This window comes from Catharus ustulatus, chromosome 1 (genome assembly GCF_009819885.2).
Source record: "Catharus ustulatus isolate bCatUst1 chromosome 1, bCatUst1.pri.v2, whole genome shotgun sequence".
NCBI lineage: Eukaryota > Metazoa > Chordata > Aves > Passeriformes > Turdidae > Catharus > Catharus ustulatus.
This window is the reverse complement of record NC_046221.1, coordinates 69,070,490-69,095,029: the sequence shown is the minus strand read 5'-3', so window position 1 is coordinate 69,095,029 and position 24,540 is coordinate 69,070,490. Positions and strand designations below refer to the sequence as shown.

General features: G+C 38.2%; 1 protein-coding gene across 1 annotated transcript in view; it reads right to left on the bottom strand.

Annotated features, from left to right (window-relative positions):
* Positions 1-24,540, bottom strand: part of LOC117008430 — a 104,340-nt gene that overhangs the window by 39,084 nt on the left and 40,716 nt on the right. The window contains exons 5-8 of the mRNA XM_033082282.1: positions 18,416-18,634; positions 16,335-16,587; positions 12,769-12,932; positions 7,461-7,620 (exon numbers count right to left, since the gene is read on the bottom strand). Of these exons, the coding sequence (XP_032938173.1) occupies positions 7,461-7,620; positions 12,769-12,932; positions 16,335-16,587; positions 18,416-18,634 (796 nt within the window). The remainder of the gene's footprint in view (positions 1-7,460; positions 7,621-12,768; positions 12,933-16,334; positions 16,588-18,415; positions 18,635-24,540) is intronic.

Genomic DNA, 24,540 nt, shown 5'->3' with positions numbered 1-24,540 from the left:
AAGTGCCATTAGCACATGTCAATGAGGCTTCCCATGAATTACTACAAAAATTACAGTTAAGTGTACTCCTCCTCCATCACTGTCCAACATCTCTGACAAAACAGTTTGGATGTCTGTTGTAGTATTAGAGAAATTAACACCTTTCTGCCAGTGTATAACCAGAAGGATGTCAGCAGACTGTTGGTTTGGTCCATCTTCACTAATGCCTTTATATAATTAATTTATTGATTATGGGATTAAAATGATTTGTTACTATTTACTCTGGAAATAATATATTGTGCATATAATGGGGATAGTAAAGGAGACTTGAATAAATCAGCTCTCATTCAAAAAGGAAACAAAATACATATTGAAAGGGGAAATAAAACACATGGTTTCTAAACACAAAATAATGTTTACTACCTCTCTAAGTAAATTCCATGGAGTCTGACTAAATTTTTTTTTTCAATTTATAGACTTACCATGAACATACCAACCAAACAAATAAATTATGTAAGTAGCTCATAGTACTTGCATCCACATAGCTTGCCTAGTTTGCTTTTCTTTTTATCTATTTTTATTCCATTAACTTATTGTCATGTAATTTTCAGATTCAGGGAAGCTTGCACAGATGTGGGGGTTTTAATCCCTGTTTTCTCTCTTTTTTTGGTTATTTTTTCTCTTTAAGATGGGATACGACATGGAATCAAGCGAGTCCTGTGCAGTGTTACTCTACCAGCTCAATTTCTAATGCTGTTTCCATTAGTGTACTTGTTGATTATATCCATTCTACCATTGTTATAATTTATTACAAGGGCTCTTTTTGTGTGCACATCTGTTTAAGCAGTTCCACTCGTTAGACCTACCCACACAGGCAAAAGAAGGTTTTCCTTTGCCTTGACTGCATTACCTTGTTTTCCACAGCTTGCACTTGCACACTTTCTGATGAATTACTAATCAACAGTTGTGAGGTTTAATGGCATGCCTGGATATGGTCAGCATATTTGGCTATTCCAGATGCTTCCGAACATCCGCATTTCCCCCCTTTCTTCTTTTCACCCACTACTCCCTGTGGACTAAATACTCTAAAGGAATAAAAAGCAAAATGTTTCAGAACCATATGGCAAATTTAAACCTACACAGTTCAAGGCCTTGTCTTTTCATACAGAAATAATTTTGGTTTAAATCTAAGGGGCAACAGAGTGCTACCCTCATTTTGCTCTGTTTTCTGTAACATCCCATTACTGGGCTGAGCCTTCCCTCTGACTTTCAATGTCCATTTAATCTTTAAAAAAAAATACAGACTCTGCCTTCAATAATTTGTCCCATATGAGAATCTGACCTTATACACACAGATCACGAAGAATTTCAGTGAGACATGGTCCTACTTCCTCCCCTTCCCTTTGCTTACACAGATAAATGGAAATCCTGGCCCTAATAAAGTCAGTGCAAGTTTTGCTGCTGACGGCAAGGTGCCAAGGTTCTCCTCCTACAATTTCTGTCACAGGTAGGTGATTACATGTCACCTTAACATGCTGAGCTATATTGTTCTGGACTAGCAGGGTAGTTTGCTTGTACTGGCTGAAACAATTGTGCATTACCGCAGACCAACACAGTGATTTATTCATACTAGCATGTGAGGAATTAAATTCTATATTACTGCTAATTTTTCTAGATAGGCTCACAGTCAACTTTGCTACTGCTTTCTACTCTCCTATGCTATGCTATTGCACATACAGGTTTTGATTCTTCATACAACCTACATTGCAGGAGACATTGTACTGAGAGTTCCAGTGAGCAGCTCCAAAGATTTTTGCAATTTGGTTTAAGGTTAGGAAAAAGAAATCAAATTGTAAACTTGCAAAACACTAGATTTCTAAAAGATCACTGAAACTAATTTAGGGAAAGGAAATCACAGATCAAAATTATAAGACCTTATAAGCAGTAGCTTGAATGATGTCAGCCATTTGTTATTTCTAAAAGATATAATACAGTATACATAAGATATTTGTATATATAAGGTATAATTCAAAGTCAGAAAAAGTTTGCAAACAGAAGAGTGAAAGAGTAAAAAATAAATTTATATTTTCTGTATTTTTGCTTTCTCAACATGTTTTCATGTCTCCATTTGCAGATCAATGGCATCTAAATCAGTAATTTGAGAAGAGTTCTTCTACAGAACCATGATTATAGTTATCTTGCATAGTTGTCCTTTCCAATCAACTTCTCTTACCTTGCATTTCTCTCAGTTTCTTTCTATTTTCTTCTGCATGGTTGTGTCTTCTGCACAAATTCCTGAACCACTTTTATTTCTTTTCTCCTGTTGCTACCTTGTGCTTTCTGACTTCTCCTTCAGGCCCCCACAATCTGTACTATTGTATTATCCCTTCCAGCTCATTTCCTTTTTTTTTTTTTAAGTCAAAATATGCCTGCAACTTTTCACCTGTCTTTTGGAAATCAGTTTTCCTGAAAGACAACAGCAAAATTTCTGTTTGTGTTCATGGTAAAAATTCACCCTACTCCAAAACCACAAAATTTAAGATGATCCAATCTATGAGATTCACAGAAATAGGATGGTGTTCTTGTTCTAAATTTGACCTGGTCTCACCATTTTTTTCAACAAAAAGAGGCAAGAAATCACACTCAGAGTAGTGTTAAACCTTCAAACAGAAAATATGCCAGTTATGATGTCAGTATATTTTTCAGCCTTTTTTGATCTACACTACAATCAACTTACATAAGGGGATCTGGAGAGCATCAGTCTGGGTGAACATGGCCGGGGATTCTACTTTTTCCCATATCCAACTGCAAGAAAGCAATGTAGCTATTTCCATTTCTCACTACACACTATGTGCCACCCTTTCCTCAGTCTAGTGCTGGCTTTCAGATGACTTCACTTCTCTTTATCCATCATTCTGTACGTGCAAGCAAGCTCCAAACTCCAGTGTTGGAGAAAGACTGGGACCATAAGAAGAGACAAATTGCAGCAATCTCAGGTGTGGTACCACCTGCCTTCATCAGCTTCCACCTGTGGTCCAGCAGCTTTGCTGCAGCCCAATCTGGAGGCTCATGAAACCTCCTCTAAGACAAAGTAAAAGTTAACCCCTTTGTGCTAAATGAGTTTAAAAACTTGCTCTCCGGTAGCCCTTGCAGTGCTGCCACATCCAACATCAGTTTCCTTTCCTGCCAGTGCTAATTCCACTAGCAAGGGCAGGATTTTGCCCTCAACTATTCACAAGTAATTAATGCATTATTGAACAGGAATAAATAGATAGCAATTAAATAACAAGTATTAATGACTTATTTATTAACATATTAATAGTTGGCCTGAGAGTAATAAATGCAAATTAGTGTAAAGTGGTACCAAAAATTGTGTCGATAATAGGCCCTGAAGTAATCTTGTGTGTTCAAGATAATTACAAATATATTTTCCTTTCAAAAATCTACTGCCGGGTAATTTTTTATGGTTTGCTATAATATCATTTTAAAATTAGAAAATTAGCCCTAGTCTCATTAAAATAATTTTGCAGTGCATCAGGCTTTATTTCAAGTGCAAGTTTCACATTATCTTCTTGCCTACAGACCTCGGGTTTTTTTTTCCAGAAAACCTCCTCATGTGCCAATATTTTGGGCCTATGCTTGGTATACAAACAGTTTTGTTTCAGCTTACTACTTGCACAACTTTTCTCATCATTAATATTACTACATAAAAAGTCCCACTGCAAACAGGCGTGGTACTTTGAGGGCTCAGTCCAGCAAAAATCTCTAAAGGCCATATTTATTCCTATCAGTACTAGGAAAAAAGGAAAAGTCTTGGCTAAAATCCAGGGTCCTGACCTCATCACTGATCTGCTAGCAATAGCAAATTAAAATACTCCAGTCTGCCACCGATCCTGATTTTACCGATTCTAGAATCTGACACACATTTAACACGTGACTGTCTCTAATAGAAGATCAGCAAATATTCAGCTCTGCCCTCATGTTTGTAACAGGAATGGAGGAATGGGGGGTCCAGGCTGCCTCCTAGCACTGGTGCACAGAACACTGCTTCAGCCCACCTTTCTTTCTAGAAATGTTTCTGCCTGTTTCTGTAGGTGGCATTTTGACTTCTTTGTAGTTTTCCTTGTTAAAGGCATTGTAAATGTCTTCTTCCAGAATAATCAGTGGCCTTTCTGTAAGGTGCAGGGCTGCGGTGGCTCTCGCTGCACAGTGCCTTCCAAACCACTACATAAATATGATTGTGGCCGTGTAATCTGTGTACCTGGAAATATAATTCGTTTTGTTGCTAATGAAGGTCCTACGGCACAAATTTATTAAAGGTATACTTTTCCGTGGGATAATAATTGGGTCGATAATATTAAACTCATAGGCTCATTATTTAATTGCAAGGGTAGATTATGAATACAGCTTCTAAAATGTATTTTAATGAAAAACACTACATCCTGACCTAATCATATCAACCTTATGCTATCTAATTAAGGATGCAAAAAATCATTAGAGTTGCAAAATATTAGTTCCAGCTCCATCAGGCTGTTAGCTGCCCCTTCATGAATATATATATTTTTTTACTCTATGATAAATAGTTAATGAGGTAAAAATGACAAAATTTGCATGTAGGCAAATTAGTTTAATAGACTGATGTCTTCCTGGTCTACAGAAAGTGACCTTTTTCCTATCAAAAGAAAGGCTGAAAATACTTTGAAATGATGGCATGGATGTCATTCCACAAATGACAAATCACTGCTCTGAACAATATAAAAATTATAAAATGCAATAACCTTAAATTCTCATCATATTGTAAATGTGTCCTCTGCTGCTGCATTTATCAATTTAATAAAAGGAAATTAAGCATATTATAAAATACCCATTTATGGGGCAATTTTTAATCCAGCGAATAAAAATGAGAAGCACATGGTTAATAGCAAGAAAATATAGCAAAAATGTAGACCTATTTTTTCCAGAAGGTTTGACTGACTATTTACTTGAATGACCTCCATTTAAAATATATTTTTTATACGGAGTGATGTAAGATATGGCAGTCTCATGCTACCCTTTATAAAAATTGTTCACAGTTAATTTCGTATTTTATTTAAAAATTAACACATTAATAATGCACGCAATAAGACCTAGCGATGTGTCTTCCATACTGATTACTTAGTACAATTAGACATACAAAAAGAAAGGGACAAGATAAATACCTTATGCAAATCTGTGGCAGAAAAAAGGGTCTTTCAGTATCTGCAATGCCTAGGAGCACAAAAAGACCTGCAAATACAGCTCCCAGTCTTTCAGGGAGATGCTCTATGTGGAGAAGATATTTCTAGAATGCGGCAAGTTTTTATTACAAAACTAGATTTGCCAAAGAGCTAACAACATTTCCTTTGATGGTTCCCTTTTCCATCAGAATAATAATAATAAATCAAAAAAAAAAAAAAATTAGGTAGATTTTGGTTTTTGAAGACTGATTCTTTTTTCACAGTATTTGTATTTTGTACCAATTATTCCAGGTTGAATTTGGGATTTTAAATTATCTCATACTAAGGTTTCACATTTCAATGTGGCCTTTAATGCATGCTAGGCTGCCTACTGGGAGAAAAACTAGGCACTTACACGTCTACAGCTATGGGCCAAGCCTTTCAGTGTCCTGCCCCTTGAACTATGTCTTACTGTAGCAGTGGACAACCCATTCAGGTTTTCTTCATTCAGGTACAGACTATTTGTATACAGAGAAGTAATGTTTCTTTCCATTCTTTTCCATTTGTCTTTAGCTCCCACACTTCCTTCTTTTCCTCCCACCCTTCTTTTTTTTTCACCCTATTTAGCCTTTTCTGTTCTCCTGCAAGAAATGTTATGCTAGAAATATCATTAGAAATATATTCAGTACTTAAAACAGAAAAGCAGTTGTTTGCAGTTTCCTTATCTGCCACTTTTTCAAAATTCGCTTGGTGATCCTGACGTAAAATGAAATCCACTACATGCATCCTTTGTTTGCCCTTACTTAATTTGTAACAAAGATAATAGAAACCAATTGTCAGTGGCTACACTTTGACTTATTGCAGAAAGTTTCAAAGTGAAAAAGAAAAAAAAAGTTATTTTACTTACTGGGAAAAACAAAATAAGTTCTATCCGAATAAAAGTGGGACAAAAAGTGGGGAAAAAAGGCAGGTGGTTGTGGAAGCACATTCACTCTTTCAAACCTTTTCCCTCCCCTCTGATGACATGCCATGTGGTGCTCTATACTTTCCCACAAAAATTAAGCTTACTGAGTATCTGCTTTTTCACTCACTCTTTCCTTTCAGGGTCCAAACTGTCATCACAGGGGGGAAAAAAAGTGGAAAATAATTACAGCTGTGGCAGACGTTTATAACAGTGACAACTGAGGCTATATATTTATATAAACTGCTGATCTTTCAGAGGTAGTTATAGAGATTTGAAAAACCTGCAGACCCTAATCTTAAGTCCCTTGTTCCAGAGGGTTAGAAAAGAAAAACAAAACAACTCATACATGCTTAAGAGAAATAATTTCCTTCCTATCGGGAATCTGTTCTCTTTTACATTGAAGCAGGAGAGTTACCAAACAAGGCATTGTACACAGAGGCATTCACAGATGTATAAGTCAAAGTGATGAGCACTTTACCAATTGTCCAAGAGCTGGTTTGTAAACTAGCCCTATGGGAATTAATAACTCTGATGCAAAGCTAGAAAGCAAGGAAGAATAAGTCCTTCACAGAAGGAAGACCATGTCTCTCAGAGACTACTGACTACATTACTTCTTCTGTTTTCAATTCTCTGAAAGCAATTATGACCAGGAGCCTCATCTGCGGATGGCATCTCCACCACTGGGCCCTTTGCAAACACAGAATGTATCTCCTATACATCGCAGCTTAAGGTCTTTATATGGGACTAGAGGCTAGGGGCTTAATGGGAAAGAAAGAGGAATTATTTTGATAACAGAAGTAGAGTACCTTTTCCTGCATATTTCCAACTTAGCCCATTCTTCTGGGCAATCCTGGAGAAAAAGGGCCAGGGAGAAGAGCATGGGTCTCATACCTGACTGACCAAACTCACACCCCCTTCTCAGCGCAACCTCACCTATGCCCTCTTAAGGAATGAATTCTACTTGTTCATGGAAATCCTCAGTTTACTGAGCTGAATGAGAAATTATCTGGGATGATGCTGACATTTAAACCAGCACCAAGTCTGAGACCCAGTCAAGAACCATCAGATGTCAGAGATAATTTTTGACATCAGTGACGCTTTTAAGCCTTCGGTTACTAAGCAGATTGTAACCCCTCAGGATGTTCAGGCAATGCACATGCAATGTCACAAAATTCTCTTGAACATGCTGCTTCTTAGCTTCTTCATTCAAGGAAGCACCCTAAGAATAATTTTCTAATATCTAGATCCTATTAAATGACTAAGAAATACAAAACATTAATTTGGACCACAGACTATTTTTGGAGTCTCTGTTCACCACTCACCATCCGTCTTTCACCATTGATTCCTCTCCACTGCTCAGCCCTCTTCATAATGTAGCTCAGCTCCTGACTGGAAATCTCCAAGTCCAGTGGAACAAAGAATGTGCCTTCCTCACCATGAATACGTCGAAATATATCTGGCAGCCAACCTTCACTGTGTAGCCTAAGGGTAGAAATAACATATTGGGTTCATCTTTAAAAAGACTCTTAATGAAAGAAAAAAAAAATTAAAAAGTCATTCTTTTGTAGACTTCTGTTTTGGTTTTCCCTTCATTACCATGGTCTCTGCCTACGAGTAAGAAGCTTCTTTCCCACAAGCTCTCCAACACACAGCCCTCCCCAGTCCTCTGGAGTATTTACAGTACCTGAACCAAATCACGTTAATGTAAGCATCAATTTAATTTAATTATTTAAAGATTTTGGCTTCCCAAAAAGATCCTGATCTTCCTTCCCTTCAGAAATGTCTAATGTCTGTCCTTAGCACTGGGCTGGGTAACTAGTTCCAGTGGCATGGTTAGACATGAATGGAAGTCCTGCTGAGCCAGGGTTCAATAATGGGCAAACCACATCATATAGAAGGGAACCACTCACCCTTTTTTTAAAGCCCAAGCCCAAAGCCTATACAATCTAAACTTCTCTCGATGCTAGAAAAGTTCATTTCATTTGTTGGCTTTGTTTTTCTATGACATTTCTGTTCTGTGGTAAGGAATTGACTGAGCACTACGCAGTGCTCACAAGAAAGGCTTTCTACCACAAGAAAGGCTTTCTGTGTGGCATTTCTTGATGTAGGTGAAACCAAGAAATATTGTGGGGCTTTTTGGAAAAGCCTGGTGTCATATTTTTGGCCTAAAATGAACTTAAAAACATCACAACACTGTTGTTTCATTCAAATGGATCCTCTTCAATTAATCTTTCATTCTACTTTTATTCCGAAAACAGGGATTCAGAAAGTAGAAATCAGAAAATCTAAGTTTTGGATATTGGACTGAGGTCTTCTCTTTTCTATTTTTTTCCAAGACAGTACTTTACTCCAATTCAACTGTTTCTTGATGTCACTTTCAATATTTTCATCCTTCCCAGAGACTGGTTGGGTAATCATGAGAAGTGCATGGATTGCTGTGGCACTGCAACCAACAAAATGCCTGGATTTGTGTGGGACTGTTTAGGTCCTTCATTTCTTGCCAGTTGGGAGATGAAGCACAGGCATAACTCCTTAGACCCTCTGACCTCTCGCCCTCCTCATGCACAGCAGCACCAGTGACAGCTCTTGTGGCTGGTCCCTACCCTTGGGTCTTGTATTGGCCTGTATGTGGTGAACAACGTGTGTGCCTGGGAGAGGCAGAAGGTTGTTCAGCTAAACCAGAACGAAGTTCACATTTGCATCAGCTCTACATCACACCTTACAGTGCTCACAGAAAGTGCAGAGCAGCCCACTCAATAAGCTGCTCAAGACAATTTTGCCCACAACTGAGATTTAACGTGGAATAAGGAATGCACCAACAGACAATTTTTTCAACTTAATCTCAGGAGGAGCTTTAGCTTTCCCTTCAAAGGGGAATGTGCACCTTAGGGTCAAGCACCATATCCAAGAGTTTCTGTGATGAAGTAGCTATTCTGATCCCAAAATCTGGCAGCCTGACTCAACATCAGATTAGGAATTTATATCTCAGGCTTTGCTGCAAAGGTTCTTTGTGTACTTCTTTCCCCACCCTTCTTTTTTGAAACATTCCTTTTTGAAGCTGCAGCCCTAAATTTGCTATAGCTTGCAAGATGCCATTCTGGGATTCTCTTATCAACAGGAGAGAGCAGGTGGAAGATCATCTAATCAAGATGTAGGTAGTCTGGGAATATAAACAAACTGGCTATCCAGAAATAATAGAAAATGCTCTAAAGTGTGAAATGCAAATTAGTGCTAAAGCAGAGTAGGACACTAAAGGAGCTTAAAACACACAACAGAAAAGATTCTTTTTTATAAATAACTAGAGCCCTTTATGTAATAGTTTGGTAAATTATTACACAGAGTATATTTAAAGAAAAAAGAAAAAAAAAGTTTATTTAAAGAAAAACTTTTTCTCATCATCTCTGGCTGCTCTTTCAATACAATAGGCATATTTTTGCAAGAATTGATTCATAATTTAGAATTATCTTGTGCTTGGTTGAAATACTAGCAATTAAGCTGGTGGACTTTCTGACCTTCTGTTCATGTTGAAGCAATATTATTCCATGGTGTTTGTGTTTGACATTCCAGGTCAGCAATTTAAATGGCTTGCCACTTGTCTTGCTAAACAAGAGAAAGACCTTGCCATTTATTTAAGCTCACTTAATGCAACATTCTTATTTCAAATTAAGTAAAACTTAATGCAGTTAAATTACTGTCTATTTGCTGCCATAAACATTTTCTATATGAAGATTTTAAGCACATGGTTATAAACAATATAATTAACTTTGAATTAATTAAGAATCGTGAAGCCTGTCTTTCAGCTTTGTTCCTTTTGTCCAGAAGTATTCTGCCTGCTCCTCTTACCTGCTTTAATTTCTTTTCTTTGGCATGAAAACTAATAAAACACTTCTTATACCTTAACATACCTTGTTATAAGCATGAGAGTAGTTATTTTTATTGCTAATACAATAAAAAGAAAAAAACACAGATTATGTTTTCTAGACATATGAGAACCAGTATAATACTCTACTACTAACACAGTTAATTTATTTACCTATCAGAAAGAACAGAAAACATTGAAATTATTTCCTACCCAGAGACTGATTTAAAAATGAGTTTTTCAAAGAACTACACCAAAACCAAAAATTAAAAGGTAGTTTTAGTGGTTTAAAACAATTTATTACATCTTAGCTTGAGCCTTTCTCATCCTTTTTTGGAAAACCACCATTGAAAATACAAAAGCAATTTTGCTGTTAACATTGAAAAATGTAGATTTTTGAAGCTTTTCCATGAAAAATGACTCAATACCAGGAATTTCAGACACTTTCCACCCGACACTTCTCGTTCAGACAAGTCTGCATTTTCTCACAGTGCAGAAAACATTTCACCGACAAACTCCTGTCTGTTTCTAGTGTCTAGCAGAATTAAAAGGAAGGAACTGCAACAAATGCCACTTCATTGCTCCAAAAAGCAATTAGAATATCTCTCCATGCTAGTTGTACTACAGCCTCCCAAGACATGCAAGGGGAGCCAGATTGATTGAGATATTTTGGTTCATGAAGATACAAATGGATGCTATTTAATCCCTGCCCATTATTTCACAGCTTCCTGGGTGCTCACCAGTGTTGCCATGAAGCTTTCTAGCTGTGGCAGAAACAGACACCTCCCCTGCTTGCTTTGGTGGCCTTGTGGGTTCAGTGTTCTTATCCCTTCTTTACACACTGTCAAACACTTCAGTTTAATGGCAGACTGTTGAGTAATTCCAACAAACAGCACCACCTCCTCCAACAGCCAAAGTCTCCCCTGTGGATTGGGGTCTCAAGACACAGAATGTATCCCTCAAAATTTATATTGGTTTACCTTACAAGATTAAAAATGTGGTGGACTCATACACGTTTCCATGCTGTGCAACATTCCACTTGAATATATTTGAGATATGGCATCTGAGAAATATTCACACAAAGGATGCTACTGCCTTGACAGTAATACTATTCTCTCTTGAAAACAAATGCTGATATGTCAATATTGAGGAAACAGTGTTATGAAATGCAGAGATGTTGTCCTTAAAAACATTTTAAAAGATTTTAATTCTGTCATTATTGGGCTAACAATGAGCTGTTCAAGAATCCTATCTAGGTCTGAGTTTCTCATGGTGGTGGCTGTAGATGTTCAAGAAAGAGAAAGTAGATATAATTGCAGATTGTATCATTATACAGCTTTACTCTGCACAGACTCCAGTATTCAAAATGTTTCCTTTTGTTATCAAGCAAAGAACTTCAAAGACCTTATGCACTGTAACAGATTTTGTTATCTTCCCCTTGCTTTTGTATTTTGCTATGAATCATTTTTAAAATGTGTTGTGCTAAGACAACTTTTTTTCCCCCTAGTAACATTATTCCCCCACCCCTTTATTGGAAAACATTACAGGAAAATTGATCCAGAAGGAAAGATACCTTTGATGATCTTGCACCTGTTCCCCAGACAATGAAGATGTTGGTAATATTCTCATAAAAACCTGCCTTACAAATGTTTTAATTTAAATTAATTTTCCTGAGTAATAAACGACAACAGCTAAAACTTATGAAGCTATTCAAAACTATTAAGTCAATGATTAAGAAGGCATTAACGTCTCAAAAACTAATTAACTAGACTACCAGTACATTGGAGTTGTGTACAGCTCCCAGGAATGTAGGAGCTCTGAAATACTTTGCAGAAATTTAGATTGCCATTTATCTTTTTCTGCCTGCTGCAGCAGAGTTTGTGGAAGGGGGACTGAGGGATGACACAGTCAGGTGGAGGGCGTATACTGAGCTTTTCTCTTCTTATGCCTGCCTGCACCTTGTCTTTGCACGTGGCTTTTTATTGATGCTTGCCAATATTCATCACTGGGTGAATTGAGGGCCAGCACAAAATTCCTACTGCATTATAAACAACTCAACATAGGAGAAAAAAATACACATTTTCATTCTAATGTCTAATTAATTTTCTGTGTCCCACTCCTATCCCTATTGAGTGCACAGCTAATGGTGCCTACTAGAAAGCTGACAAGAAAGGCAGTTGGTCACATTTCATGAGGAATAGTTTAGAAAATGGGTTAATGTCATAAAAACATTATTTGGATTAAATCTTGTCGTGATGACTCAGTTGACTCAGCCACAACAAGTGAAAAATCCTGTATCTTCCAGAGGCTGTAAAGTTCTGGAAGACACTGCAGATTCAGAGATTTTGCACTTCATATCATATGTAGCTTTCTGAAATTCTTCTTATTTCTCACAGAATCCCTTCTTGTAAGGCTAAAGACAACATCCTCCAAAGTACCTAAATGAAAGGTACACACACTTTATAGCTTAAGCCCTTTCACAGGCACAATTGCCTGAAGCCAAAGAAGCAGAGGCTTCTTAGAATCTATGAAAAATCATGATATCAATTGTGCCCCTGTTGAAATAAGTGACTCTGTCTCTGACTTGCTGTGCCCAGCAATCCCAGTGCATTAAAAGTTAAGCAGGAGCAAACTCCTCCTTGATTATCTGCTGTTCTGAGCTCTGGGTTTGTGACACTGATACATCTTTTCTGATGTCACATTATTTTATCTAACAGGAGAAGAAACACCAACCTAAGCTCCTAAGGGAATAATGAGATTAAGAGACATACCTTAAAAAATACAGGCACAACACTGTTGATGAGATCATGAACAGGATGGTATAAAGCATCACGGTGATTAAGGCACCAGGAACTCCTGACTCCCCTGCTCTTAGAAACACCCAGGAGAGTTTTGCAGCATCAGCAATGGGTTTCTCTACACTGTTCCCAAATCGCTGTCAAGGAGAAAAAAAATCAACATAAGAAAATGTCACACCTGATTAGACTATAAAGACAAAAGAACAAGAATCTCTGTATAATGATAAGGATTTTCATGTAATTTGTGGGGCACACAATCTGAAACTTAGGTGTCTGCTAGACAGAATTTGAAATTTAGCACAAGATGTGAAATAAACTATTTTCTGGTTTATTTTAGTACAATTAAAATCTACCAATAGAGGTGTCTTGTTGAACAAAACCCATATCATAGTGAAAATACTCTAAGTGAAATTTCAGGACAAATGGCAGGGGAAGAAGGTTGAAATTTGCCTTTATGCAATGACCAAGGAGGCATAATATTGAATTATTTATTTTCCAAAAGTCTATTATTTTTATTTTTTATGTTTTTTTCTTCATATCTAGTTCCTAAGAACTAGCTACTGTATTGACATATTATTGCCCTCTGCTGGATCAATTTAGAAGAATTCAACTACATATAATAGGTCTTCTACTGCTCAGAACTAAAATAAATTCGTCTCTCTTTTGCCTTTTTAAAGTCACACAGTGACACCCATATTCATATTAGGTCCTGCTGACACATTTTGCAAGGACATGAAACTGCACCACCAAAGCATCCAGTGTCCATCATTCAGAGAGGATCTGCGATCGTTAGGCTTCAAGGACCCTGCACCTCTCTGAGAAGCTTGCCTAGATTAACCCTTAGGAAGTAACAAAACTTTCTGCGCATTTCTGGCTACCTTTGCAATGATGTGCATAGCAAAGAAATGACAGCTACAAGTCCAGCTATAGAAGGATTGTGATTCTTGAATACATTTTTGTTCTCTCTTCACCATTTGCAGCACTGCTAGGTTTTTGCCATGGAAATTAATGGTCCCAGGAGACTGGTAATGACATATAAAGACTAGTCACTAATTCAAGATCTATCCATATTTATTACAAAAACAATTAAATACTCTGGTTCTCTTCTATCTCCCTATCCCATCTTCTCTTCTTGGAAAAAAATAAAAAGGAAAAAAATTGGCTGCTGCCACTGCTTTCTTACTGAAGCAACTGTCTACCAAGGAAAATCCTCTGCACAGCAGTCACGTCCTGACATTCCTCCAGAGAGGCAAAAGTCTGAATGGCAAATAAGAATAAATTTCTCTCTTATCCAAGCAATTCTCTCTGGCAAAGCAAAAGTGCTATGGGACAACTTTACTTTTCTATGTTTTTTTTTTTCTAACAAAGGTACTCTGTCAATCTGTACACCTTTTGTGGTCCTCAAAGACATGATCCAAGAAAGGTGTCTTCATTTTAAATAGTCTAAGCAACATTTTTCAACATCTCTCTCAGGTACTTATCATACCACCACGTGTGGTGGTCATGTGAGCTTATTGCAGCGTCCCCCTGTTTTTCACACTCATCCATGTGGCCAAAGAGGTGTTACTGTTTTCTGCACTTTGGAAGCCACAGACAGATAAAGGGAGTGAGGTCCCAGGAAAGCTCTGACAGAACCAGAACTTGAACTGCATAGGAATGTTTCTTATCCCTGGGACATCCTTCTACAAGCTGACAGTAAATCAAATCTGAAATAACACATTTGACACAGCATTTTGGACTATGACTTGAAACTCTCCCAAATATGCAACTGCTCTCTAGCCTTTCCTTAACAATAAAAAACATTAGTTAGTAAACACAGAAACCTTTGTCTCCAGGGCTATCTGTCATCTTTCATAAGCATTAAGGCCATTTTGAATACTAAAATACATTCTAGCACTGAAATAACTCATATTACCACAACACAATATTTTTAAAAGGCTTGATCTAAAATAGATTGGCAAGCAAATCTGAAATAGCTGCTGAAAGAATGCCAAGAGAAAAAAAAATTACAAATGCAATAATGAAAACACATGTAAGAGATATAGTTTCATTTTGGAAAGGATACATACAGTATATTGTGTAATATTTGAACAAATGAGTTTCTACCAAAGATAATCTTGGTGGGTAAGACTGCCAAATTTTCAATATGAATTACAGAGAAGCGTGTACATTTTTAACACTTTAATGAAAAACTAAGTTGTTTTACTTGTATCTCACGTTTTCCCCTGACCAAGTGCTATTTGAAATTGATAAGTAATCCAGTCTGTGTAGAACTGAGCACAATTCCACTGAAGTCAATGGCAATGATTTTCTCAAAGCAAGTGTGGGAAAGATAAGGCAGACCTCCTCCAGTTTTTATGAATACACCAGTATTAGAGGGGATAAAAAAATCCATTTAAACATTTCAGTGTTCCTACCCTGGTTATTGAGGAAGTACACCTTTTTTTTTAGGAAATAAATAAATCTTAATTCAACTAATTACAATTAAAATTCAATTCTGTGCATATTTTACATAACGAAATTTAAAAATAAATAAATAAATGCAGGCTTCCCAAGTGAAAACCAGAGAGTGTTGCCACATGCTTAAAGTATTGCAATTACCTCTCAAGTGAGCTCCAACTAAATTTCTTGAAGAGCTCAATTTAATTTTCAAAACTACTGAAATGGAAAACAATGAGTAAAGAGTGAAAAATCAAGAGCAGAGGTTACATGATGAAGAACCAAGAGATCTGAGAAAATCTGATCCATGCCAAGACCTGTGGATTAGTGCTTGATCTGGAGTGAGTAACAGAAGCATGGATGACTTTGAAAGACCAGCAAGGGCAGAAGAGGAGCAATGCCACAAACCCAGAAAAGCTCTCCTGCTGCCATTGAAAGGAGCCTGAGTCACACACACAATGAGACCCAAATTTGAAATGTGTGCTCTGGGATCCTAGGTATTATCTCAGGTGTGATAAAAATCTGCAGCCACCCAAGAACAGTTGGGCTACACAGCCCATACTCAGGCACAGATAGAGTTGGGAACTTTGCTCTCCTGTTTTTACATATGATGAAACTCTCTCCTGAAAGATGCCTGTCTCTTGATCTCACAAGTCTTTTTAGGTGTGCCAGTAAATTATATTAACTACCTTGCATGTCAGAGAAGTGCATGATAACCTCATTTTTTTTCATTTTGTCTGTTTCGATGCTTAGAAAAATCTGAAGCGTTAATAATCAGGATTGCTCATTAAACCATCCCCATTAACATCCAAAATTGCAGTAATTCTTTTCAAAGCAGATGCAATCACTCCAGCAGTGGATTTACTTTCTTATCTCCAAATATGGCTTGTACAGTGCTCTTAATTTTATGCAGAAACACAGTGACTCCATTAGATGGGAATTTTGTTAATAAAAAGGTAATGTATAACATTATTATTTAATTTCTTTTTAACTTTCATGTTCCATTGCCAGGGGTGGAATTTCATATCTTTCAGTGATTCACTGAATAAAACAAACTTCTACGTCAAGTTCTCATGTCCAAGTTATTTTAAGTGACTCACCCCCAGGAATGAATCCACTACAAACACTGCCAAGGGGTCCAGCACTGTCCATAGTCCCATAGCTATGATAAACTTTGACAAGAAGGAAGGGAATGAGTCAAACAGCTGCTGACAGCCCCATCTGATCAGGACCATGAGAAGCAGCCCTGCGTTCAAGGTTAAGGGTCCCACCACAACCATGGCCAACTCTTCACTGGTGTGCAGTAAGGAGTTCTGGTAGCACAGCTCCACAGTGTGAGGGAAGAGCTGGAATCTGTAAACAAGCAAAAAGAGAGCGTTTTTTCTGTGCTCCTGAGCAAGCCATTGAAAGGGTAGAATCATGCATGTTCATTGTAAAGTTGCATCCCTGTCTGGGTCACAACACTCTGACCAAAAACTGTATGAAGCTAGTCAGAAAAAAACAACCCAAACTTTCTCCTCCTCTTCCTGTCTCTGTATCCTACCCCTCTGACTCTCAGTTCACTGGGTACACATCCAGGTTCTAGGGATTGTTCAGGAAAGGCTGAACACACCAACATGAGCACAGGACCCAGGAGTTCACCTATGTCTGCACAGCAGCACCTTTGGTCACTGCACAAAGCAGAAAATGTGGCATGGAAGACAGAGCTGTTAGCATTTAAACAGTTACAGTGATTGGAAATGTCCTTCTTACCACCATGAGATGGTGGGATTTGCAAAGCTCATACCCTGGGCATGTTTTCTGGCACTGTAAGAGACAGGAACAGCACAGCATTGTGAGCTACATACAAGTCATGAAATTTGAGGCAAAAATTTCAATCCTATTGAAACGGCTTAAATTCTGCTCCTAACTAAAGGTGAAGTGGTTTGATCCTCACTCTGTTCCCTGCTTGTGAGTGCTGCCACTACATTTGGTAGGACCAGAGAGTGCTCAGCTCAGTCTCATTGTTCAGGCACACAGTTACAGACTGGGATGCTGATACAGGGCATTTTGGCTTGAGACCATTATCCTTTGTCTAGCTGACTGCCTGGGACAGCTGTGACTAGTGGCTTTGAACATGACCACCACTCTCTCATGCATTGCTTCCTTCTGTTGAGTTTCCTTTGTTTTCCCAGACTCTTGATGCTTGGCCTCCCAGAAGTTTTAGTGCCAGCTGGCTAAGTTGACAGGGGCTTTGCAAGACCAGAAGTGAGAGATGGTTGGATTTGCATTAAGATCTAGAAGACCACCTTAACAATACTCAGCACTGTCCAGAGTCTGCTCATACGCTCTGTTCAAATTTCAGCCAATAATCAATACCACTACCAGACATATGTCAGAGAGTTGAATATTACTGGCTCATACTGACTGATTCAGATTTGTGTGATGCTTTAAGGTGAATACAAGAAAAAAAAAGGTTTATATTGGAGAAATATTTCCTTTCCTAAACATGATGAAATCTTTTTGCACTGTAAAAAACCCTTCTTTACCACACAGAAACATGAATAGTCAGGTATATATCACCTAGTGGACTTGTTCTCTATCTTTGGGTTTTTTCATACTACGTAATGACAAACAATGATTTTCCTGCAACACTCCAGAGAGGTCTAATTCCTGAGCTAAAGTCAATGTATCATACAGTTAAAATATGTCAACTCATTGCAGTACTCACAGTAAAACTGATATATCAAAGTTAAATTCATACAAATATTCTACTCGTAGATCACTTTGGTAGCATGAAATATGATTTAAATGCTTCTTCAGTTTTGTGTACTCCTTAGGCATTTTGAAATACTTTATCCAAAGTGATAAATTATTCTTCTGGAAGATACATAACCTGCTGAGTATCTCAGATGGGAGAGAGGTAGGCATGACACAAGATACACGAATGGACACATCATGTTCTGGGTTTAAAGTTTGCATTACTAACTTCATCTGATGTGCACATTTGCATATCAGATCACTGGACTCTGGATGTCATCCCTGGTCTCTTAGTTTCTGCAGGGGCTCCTATAAGAGTTTGCATGTTGAGCTCTCAGCATGAGTCTTGGTCATCAATTCTCCTCACAGTGCAAAGAGCCTGCTTTGAACCAAGCTCTCTGGAGAAATATCCTTAAAGAGAAAAGAGAGTAACAGGACTTACTTTTCAACAGGAACTGAGATGGTCTGGAGAAAGAGCCACTGGCTCAAATAATGCAGGTAAAGTCTCAGGAACCAAAGCAAAACTACCATCAGTGCGAGCAGCCAGAAGTCCCTGGAGCACCAGTGTGCGGGTCTCAGCTCCGAAAAGGCCATGAACACCATGAAATGGAAATGCTGCATAACCTGCCTGGACAGCTTCACATCAGCAGCAGAACGGCAGCTAGAATATATGGAAACACAACAGAGTTATTCGTAAAAGCATGTAAGAAGTAGCAGTTGCTAAAAGGTTGCAGAGTCCTGCTGTACAGATAATGTTGCACAGCTTCTGATCAAAACTTTTGATTAAACAGTGCATCTGACATTTTAAAAAATAATAAAAAAAGGGTTTATCCAAGGCAGTCTAGGTGAGAAGTGGCTTCCTCCCAGAGATCATGCCACCACTTTTATAACGACAACAAATTGCATTTAAAATTAAGCTTTTAAAAGCCTTTTGCTTTCATTTTTATTTTAATTTTTCTCACAAATTGTTCTCTGAGGAACACTTTATCACTTATTTTCCTTCTGAGAAAATCGTAAAAGAACTTGTCATATTTGTACTGAAAAGTATTAATTTCACTGAAAACCTGTGAACAGCTTTTTGGCATTTGGGTAAGAGCGCTTCAGTCAAATATTTCAGGACACAATGTGGGCAAAAGCTCTTCTTTAGTTTCAAGTAAAAGAGAAAATAGAGAAGAACTTGCACTGTAGAGGATTCTGCGACTGAGTGTGGTGTGATTTTCCCTTTAAGCTAACTACTGTGGTGCTTCAAAGGAGGTGGAGGGAGGAAATCAGATGCTGAAATGCAGCCTTGGCATTATGTTTCCCAGAAACTGGAGTCTCTCAGCTGATTCAAAGCTGAAAAGACAGTAGCTTCTTTGACCTTTTGAAACTTCTAACTGCTACGTTTATTTCCAGTGATTTAAATGACTAAGCAGCTGAGATGCACAACTCTAGGACTGAATATGATGTCATTACGCTCAAACTGTTATTTATATTGATTAAGGCTTCTGAAAGTTCTGAAATATAAAGGTCTTTTTGTGGAAGAAAACATGCTGGCTTTTTAAAGTGTAGCATGTGACTGAAGAAGAAGTGACAGACATACTTGCACTGTATCTTGTGCTCTTTTAAAGAACTTTCCTGTCTACACATATTTCTTAAGTAGCTGTGGACATTACTTTCTCCTGCAGTCACAAAGAGAACTGTGAATAGCAATAGAGAAGAAACTTAAAAGGTTTCAGCGTTTAGTCTAGGTTTGAATGAGAAGGAAAAACAAACCCCCCAAACTTGGCAGCCATAAAGCAGGATTTTGAGACCAGCCTTGGCATCATGTTACTCCTGATCCTCAGTGTTGAGCAGGACACATGTGGAGGAGATGGCATGCTGTCAGCCAGCCCCTTTGTCCATGAGAAGGCTCATGATTCAGTTACATGGTTGGAGAAGGAGAGGACAGAAGTTGTCAGGGGCACAGAACCAAAAAATAGGTTTTGGGTCACTGAAGGCCTCAAGTACAAATAACTAAAACCTCTCACAGAAAGACCAGCTGAGAAAGCTGATTTTTGCAGTGACTGTAGGTTGATCTGTCAGGGGTTTTGAAGGTTTTTCAAGTTATTGTAGTCCATATTGCTTATGCTCCTAATCAGTCACGAAGACCTTCTTTAGAGACAGGGCCACATCATGAATGACCTTCCTCATGTTGTAATTATTTTCCCACAGCAGCCTACAGGAGCATCACAACACATTTCATTAACATTATGAATTCATAGTCTAGGCTTGTGTGAGAAAGAGACAAAGAAAAATGCAGAATAAGAAATATAATTGACTGTGGTATTATACTACAAAAACCACAGAATTCTAAATGTTCTGAGCTCTGCAGCTAGATTGCACTACACTTCCTTTCATATAAAAAAAATTTTGTCACCCTTAATAGCTTCCATCAAAATTTACTCTTAAAGCATTCACTCTTTGACAAAAGGTAATAGGGCAGGATTAACCACACTGTATTTTTGTTAGACCAAATATTTTATTTGTACCAAAAAAAAAGAAGAAGGAAAAATAATACTATCTTAGGTCATAATACTAATTTCATCCTTCATCAGACAAGCAGAATTACATAGATGTTCCACCCAGCCTCACCCATATCAGAAATCCACATCCTACAGGGATCACTGCCAATCTTCATCTCTGTGCCAAGAGCACAAGTAATCATGTATATTTTAAAAATATCTGGATTTAGCTCAACACTTCATTTTATGTAAGAATCATCTACTACTAGGTCATTTAGCCTCAATTTACTAATTGAAGCTACCTCCAAATAAACAGCACCAGAGTGAAATGGACCACCTGTAATACATTTCAAGAACATAAATCCTTCCTCCAACCCAACACAAAAACAGAGAAGGAGAGCACACAGCTCAGAGCTGAAAAATATTCAATCAACTGAAAACACTCAATCCTTTTTCACTCACAGCAGTCCTGGAGCACCATAACTAATGAAAAACCTTGGTGACCAAAACACTGGGTTGGGAAGGTGACTAAACCCCTTGCTCACTGCAGCAGGACCTCACAGTGCAATCAGTGATTCTACAGGAGCTCCATGAACACACTCACTCCATCCAGCTCTGCCACTCGCTGTGTGCAAGCAGCAGTGTGAGCACGCCATGCACAGCGTGGCTATGCAACTTCCCTAAGGTTTAGGCAGCAATGAAAATATTCCATATGTGCTGCCATCCAATGCTTCCATTGCTCCACAGACTACTCCCACTTTCAAGAGGTCAAAAGAGAGCTGATGTCTTCCCCTGTGAGCTGTGTCAACCCTGCTGAGGCGATGGCTCTGTCAACCATGGGAATCCATCTGCTCAACAAACTTATAAATGAACGTAGAGAAATTCAGAATGTGCTTACTTATCAAACCCAAAACCCTTCAAGGAATGACCCTACTTAAACCAGCAGAGCAGCATCAATGATGCCTTTTCTTAGCTGCGCCTTTCCTCTGAAAAAAGCAATAGCAGCCCAGAAATTCCACAGAAATCCAAGCTTGTTGGAAATTAAAGAAATCAAGAAAAATATTGCGTAGAATCAAACAACATTCATTTTTATTTTTGTAATAGCAATTGTCCTTTTTAAGACTTCATGATTTTCATCAAATGCCTTGATCACAATTTTCCACTCTTAAATGGAAATTAAGCACTTTATTGTTTAACTTGTTGAAGTCCAGATTCTGAATGTCACTTCTGTGCTAGGTTATACATCCCTGTGACTGTGTAACACCTTGACTCCAGCACCATCAGCCAGTGGTAGAAACTGGTGGAAAATACAGCCTACACAGTGACTCAGTGAAAGTCCCAGCCCATAACTGAAATATCTTCATTTACTTTAAAACAAATTCAGTTGGCCTCAAGTTACTTGTGAGTTTCAGGAAACTGTTCCTGAGTACTCATTAATCATGCTGTAAGGCTGTTTACTGGTTGCCACTTCAAAACACTAGGCTTAAATGACCTCTCTTATTGACTTTTTTGAAAAATGAAGAAAGGAAGAGGCAGAAACATGAAATCAAATGCACCAAACCAGTGGAAACAGTCCCTTTAAAGATTTTTATCTGGTGTAGTAAAAGCTTGGGGGTGGAATGACAGTGCTGGCAGATACAGTTTTCAGAAGAGATTTATATAAAGTTGCTGCAGGGCAGAGAGCATGAGTAGCACCTTTCATAAACAAAATAACCTCTCCACCCACAAAAAACAAAAAAACAAAAAAAACAAAAAACCAACAAAAAAAACCCAAAAAAACCACCAAACAACAAAAAACAAACACCAAAAAAACCCAAATCAAAACAAAAAAAAACCCTTAACCCTTGGCTGTAAACTATATAAAGTTCCAAATGAGAAGCCACTTGAGCAATGGATTTATCCATGATTCCTTGGATTACTGGTAAGTAATTTGGCTGAATGTTTTTGTTCTAGGGCATTAGTTTTGCATTTTTCCTTGGGAAATGCTGCAGTAACAAACAGCAGAGACCGAATTACCATAAAAGCAGGTCAATTATTTCTATGGAAATTGTTCAGAAGGAAAGAAACGATGCACAGATTCTCTTAAGCTGCACTTGATGATGATGACAGAAAAGTAATGGCTGATAGAAGGCAGTGTGTACTGTTGGGTGACAGCTTTGTTGCTGACAAACTACAGTGAACATTTGTATAATGCACTGCAAGGCTGGCACTTAGAACTGATGGTGGGGTAGATCCTCAGCTGATGCAACCCTGCTTACTCCAGAGAAAAACTGGTGCTCACTAGGATCTATCCTGAATGTATCTATTATTTACATTGCGTAAAATAAGGCAAAATAAATGCTTGTCACCCAGATTTAAAGAGCAAATGCAGACATGAATTAGTTTATGCAAATTACCTTCAGGGAAACATACACAGTCCTTAGGAGTCAGTGCAACATTTTACCCAGTTCACAAATAAAGAAGACCCCTCCCCACCACCACCTTAAATGGTACGTATTTAAACTTAGTGCTAAGTCCTTTATGGTTTATAAACAGAAATGAAGATTCAGGAAATACTGCCCAGAGTTACTACAATGAAATGTTATCACTTTCAGGGTAAAATCACACCTGTATCTGAAGGCACATCTAAAATTAGCACAGTACTACACATAACCCTTCAAATGGAAACCAGTTCAAAGCACCACTGATAAAGCATGAGGCAGAAGAAAATATGGTTCGTTCCACTGTGCACAACATAACCATATATATAAAACACTTAATTTTATTATTGTTAGAAGGATTTTATTATTATTCCCTCTGCATAATATTTTTCCTTTCCATGGTTCGTACTGCATTAAGAAGAAATTGTCTTTATCCCAGGCTGTATGGTGATGACACAAATGACTTTGCCCAATAAGCCAACGGCAGAGCTGCGAACCGAGCTCTGCTGAGTTACAGTCCATTATTCTATCCACTGGATTCCTTGTAAAATATTACTTTTTTGTTTATTTGTATGCAAAGTGAATATAACCAGGGAGAGAATTTGCCAAGGATGGAGGCACTGTTTTTTCCTAGCTCTTTCCAGGACACACCTATGCTTCCTATTCTTCAGTTTGCAAACAGTCAAGAAAGCAGGTATCACAAACAGTGACAAGGGCTACCTAGGGGCAATCTGCTGTGAGAGAGGTGACAAAAGACCTGAGGGTACATTAGGTAGTTCCTCAACATACAAAGACTCATAGGAGAATTTGACCTACTGCTTATTGAAAAACCCAAATTCATGATACAGAAGAAATGCTGGAAATCCTGGCATGTTTATTTTTCAGGTGCAGCTGGGGTGGGAAAAAGAAACTGCCAGAAGCAAAATCCAAAATCCAAAAGCAGGGCTTTTAGGAATTAAACATTAGTGTGAAACAGAAAGAAAGAGTGATCCAATAAGTGTAATAATTGTGTTTGCTTATTGCAAAGAATATGACACAGGTACATGACCACACCTGTAAACAGCCGTGCTGCCCACCAAGCTGAGAAGGAGGAGGTTGATGGTGGCTGCTCTCCTTCCAAGGTTCAGGCTGTGCCAGCTCGTGGGAGATGGCCAGTAAACAGTAAACTCTGGATCAGCTACAGCTCAGGTGTGTTTGCATTACATGCATAGCCAAGAGCCAGGACAAACACAGTAGATGAACTTTTCCCACAACACACTCATGGGGTTATGTGCTGGCACAGTTGTAGCCTTGGAGCAACCACTATGATTCTCTATACTGCGTGGGGGGACACTCTGGGTCACTGGGCCAAGAAATATTCATTAAAGAGGACGGGAAGAAAGTGCTGACAGCTTCATATTCCTCTGAATATAACTGCTGGCCTGAAGATGGTGGACAGTCAGTTTTCACTATAAAAGAGTCTATGACAACAGAAAATTGGCAAAGAGCAGCAGATTCATGTCCTCAGCAGTCCCTTTACCCAACAGTGTTAGGCTGGCAGAGGAGCCCATCTCCTGACTTTAGCTAACTAAGAATTTCCTAAGGGAATTAACTGAGACATTCACTAGAGATTTCTTACCCAGTTGGGGAAGAAAGCATTGGAGGAAGAAAGAATCACAAAATTT